At 42.2% G+C, this 2,651-nt stretch overlaps 1 protein-coding gene across 1 annotated transcript; it reads right to left on the reverse strand.

Annotated features, from left to right (window-relative positions):
* Positions 1–1,972: 1,972 nt before the first annotated feature.
* Positions 1,973–2,290, reverse strand: LOC121220779 (uncharacterized mitochondrial protein AtMg00810-like). Its single transcript, XM_041100241.1, has one exon. It carries the CDS (start codon positions 2,288–2,290, stop codon positions 1,973–1,975), a length of 318 nt encoding a protein of 105 aa, XP_040956175.1.
* Between the last annotated feature and the right edge of the window lie 361 nt (positions 2,291–2,651).

Here is a 2,651-nt window from a genome sequence, read left to right on the forward strand (position 1 = left end):
CTTAGACGACGTCCGGATGTTCAGTTGGCTCGTGATCAAGGTGTCTCGACTTCTAGTCAAAGTCAGCCCGTACAGGTGTCATGTGACCAGGCTGGGTCAAATTTGTCTGGTTCAAATTCTTGTGAACAGGCTGGGTCAAGTTTTTCTGGTTCAAATCCATCCAGCTCTACTAGTAGGCCCGTCTCTATGGAATTTCAGAATCTCCCAGTCAACACTCATGCGATGACGACTCGCAGCAAGGCCGAAATTTTTAAACCGAAGGTCTACGTGAGCAAGGTTGATGGCTTGGTGAATAACTCACCAACTGGTATCCATGATGCTATGCAATATGATTGTTGGCGAGGAGCTGTTCAAAATGAGCTGCAAGCACTTATTCGCAACAAGACATGGGAACTTTGTCCTATGCCTGCTAACAGGAAAATCATAGGGTGCAAGTGGCTGTTTAAAGTGAAGCATAAAGCTGATGGGACGATTGAGAGATATAAGGCCAGACTAGTGGCAAAGGGGTTTTCTCAACATGCAGGTTTTGATTTTAGAGACACTTTTAGCCCGGTGGTTAAGGCGACTACTATCCGAACAGTTCTCGCCATAGCAGTTATGAAGGGATGGCCCTTAAGGCAAGTTGATGTGAACAACGCATTTCTCAATGGAAATTTGACAGAAGAAATCTATATGGATCAACCACCAGGATTTGAAGTTGTCGGTGCCAATGGTCAGAAGCTGGTCTGTCGTTTGACTAAGGCCTTGTATGGTCTTAAGCAAGCTCCCCGAGCATAGTTTCAGACCTTGAAACAGTACCTTGTAAACCAACTTGGTTTTCGAGCATCACAAGCTGACTCTTCTTTATTCATTCGAGGGTCTACTGATAATCTAGTATTACTCATGGTATACGTAGATGATATAGTGGTGACCGGTAGTTCAGTTACTGAAATTGACAAGGTGGTGTGTAAGTTGCATGAAAAGTTCGCACTTAAAGATATGGGCAGGCTCAATTATTTTCTGGGCATTGAGGTACAACACACAAGTCAAGGCTTATGTCTAACTCAGAAGAAATATGCTGCAGAAATTCTAACTAAAACAGGCATGTTGGGTGCGTCATCTACACCTACTCCCATGGTGAGTTCTTCAAAGCTTGTTGCTTCAAATGGTGATTCATTGTATGCAGATATTCATTTGTATCGTAGCACAGTTGGTATGCTTCAATATTTGTGTGTTACACGGCCGGATCTAGCCTTCTCGGTCAATAAGTTAAGTCAGTATATGAATGCTCCGAGTGAGGCTCATTGGAAGGCTGTTAAGCGAGTTTTGCGGTATCTTATAGGTACTATGAATTATGGGTTGTTCTTCAGACCAGGGAAGTTTCAATTAGTTTGCTATTCTGACGCCGACTGGGCTGCATCTGTTGATGATAGAAGGTCTACTTCTGGCTATGTAGTTTACTTGGGACAAAATCCGATTGCCTAGTGCTCCAAGAAGCAAGCAGTGGTCTCCAAGTCAACTTCTGAAGCTGAGTATCGAAGCCTGGAAAATTGTGTGTCGGAGTTACTTTGGATTAAACAGTTGATAAACGAGATTGGCATGGAAGTCTGTCAGGTACCAGTTGTATGGTGTGATAATACTTCTACCGTAAGCATGGCTGCAAATCCAACTCATCATGCTCGGATGAAGCATGTGGAGATTGATCATCATTTCATTCGGGAAAAAGTTCTGGATGGTATGCTTCAAGTTAGTTTTGTTCCATCAGCTAGTCAAATTGCTGATGTTCTCACCAAGGCTATTCCACCTAAGAAGCTTGCTGAGTTTCGACAAGGTCTGCAAGTTTGTGCTGCTGAAGAATGTTTTTCAAACAAAGAGAACCAGAAGAATATTAGTATAACTAAGTAACAGTTAGTTAGTTATCAGTTGTTAGTAGTTAGTTAGATGGTTAGTCGGTTAAACCTATTGCTATAAATGTGTGTACTGCACGTATGATTCAGATAAGTTCAATAATAGCAATGCTTGTTTTGTGAATATCATAATAGGCGACACTTCGAAATTCTGCCTCAGATGTGGAGCGTGCCACTACATGTTGCTTCTTGGATGACCAACCAATGAGGTTGCCACCTATGTAGATACAGAAACCAGAAGTAGACCTCCTATCTTCAAGAGAGCTGCCCCAATCCGAATCTGAAAAAACTGTAATATCAACCTGATCCGCTGGAGTGTAATAAAGGCCAAACTCGATAGTTCCTTGAAGATATCGTAGTACTCGTTTGACTGCCACCCAGTGCTTGTCAGTTGGAGAATGCATGAACTGACTGAGTTTGTTTACAGCAAAAGCTATATCGGGACGGGTAAGACATGCATATTAAAGTCCACCCACAATGCTTCTATATAAAAAAACCTTGGACGTAGGTAACAATTGACCATCAGTTGAAGTGAGAGTAGGAGACACGACCATTGGAGTGGGTACTGAGCCAGCAGAAGTCATCTCAGCACGATTGATTAACTCACGAATATACTTTTTCTGCGATAGATGTAGAGTTCCATTACGTCTATGCACTTCTACTCCAAGAAAATAATGCAAAGGTCCCAAATCCTTAAGAGAAAACGCTTTGTTTAACTGATGAATAACATCACTTAGGTCCTTTGAATTGCTACCAGTGAGAATA

The sequence above is a fragment of the Gossypium hirsutum genome, chromosome D09, assembly GCF_007990345.1.
Source record: "Gossypium hirsutum isolate 1008001.06 chromosome D09, Gossypium_hirsutum_v2.1, whole genome shotgun sequence".
NCBI classification, from domain to species: Eukaryota; Viridiplantae; Streptophyta; class Magnoliopsida; order Malvales; family Malvaceae; genus Gossypium; species Gossypium hirsutum.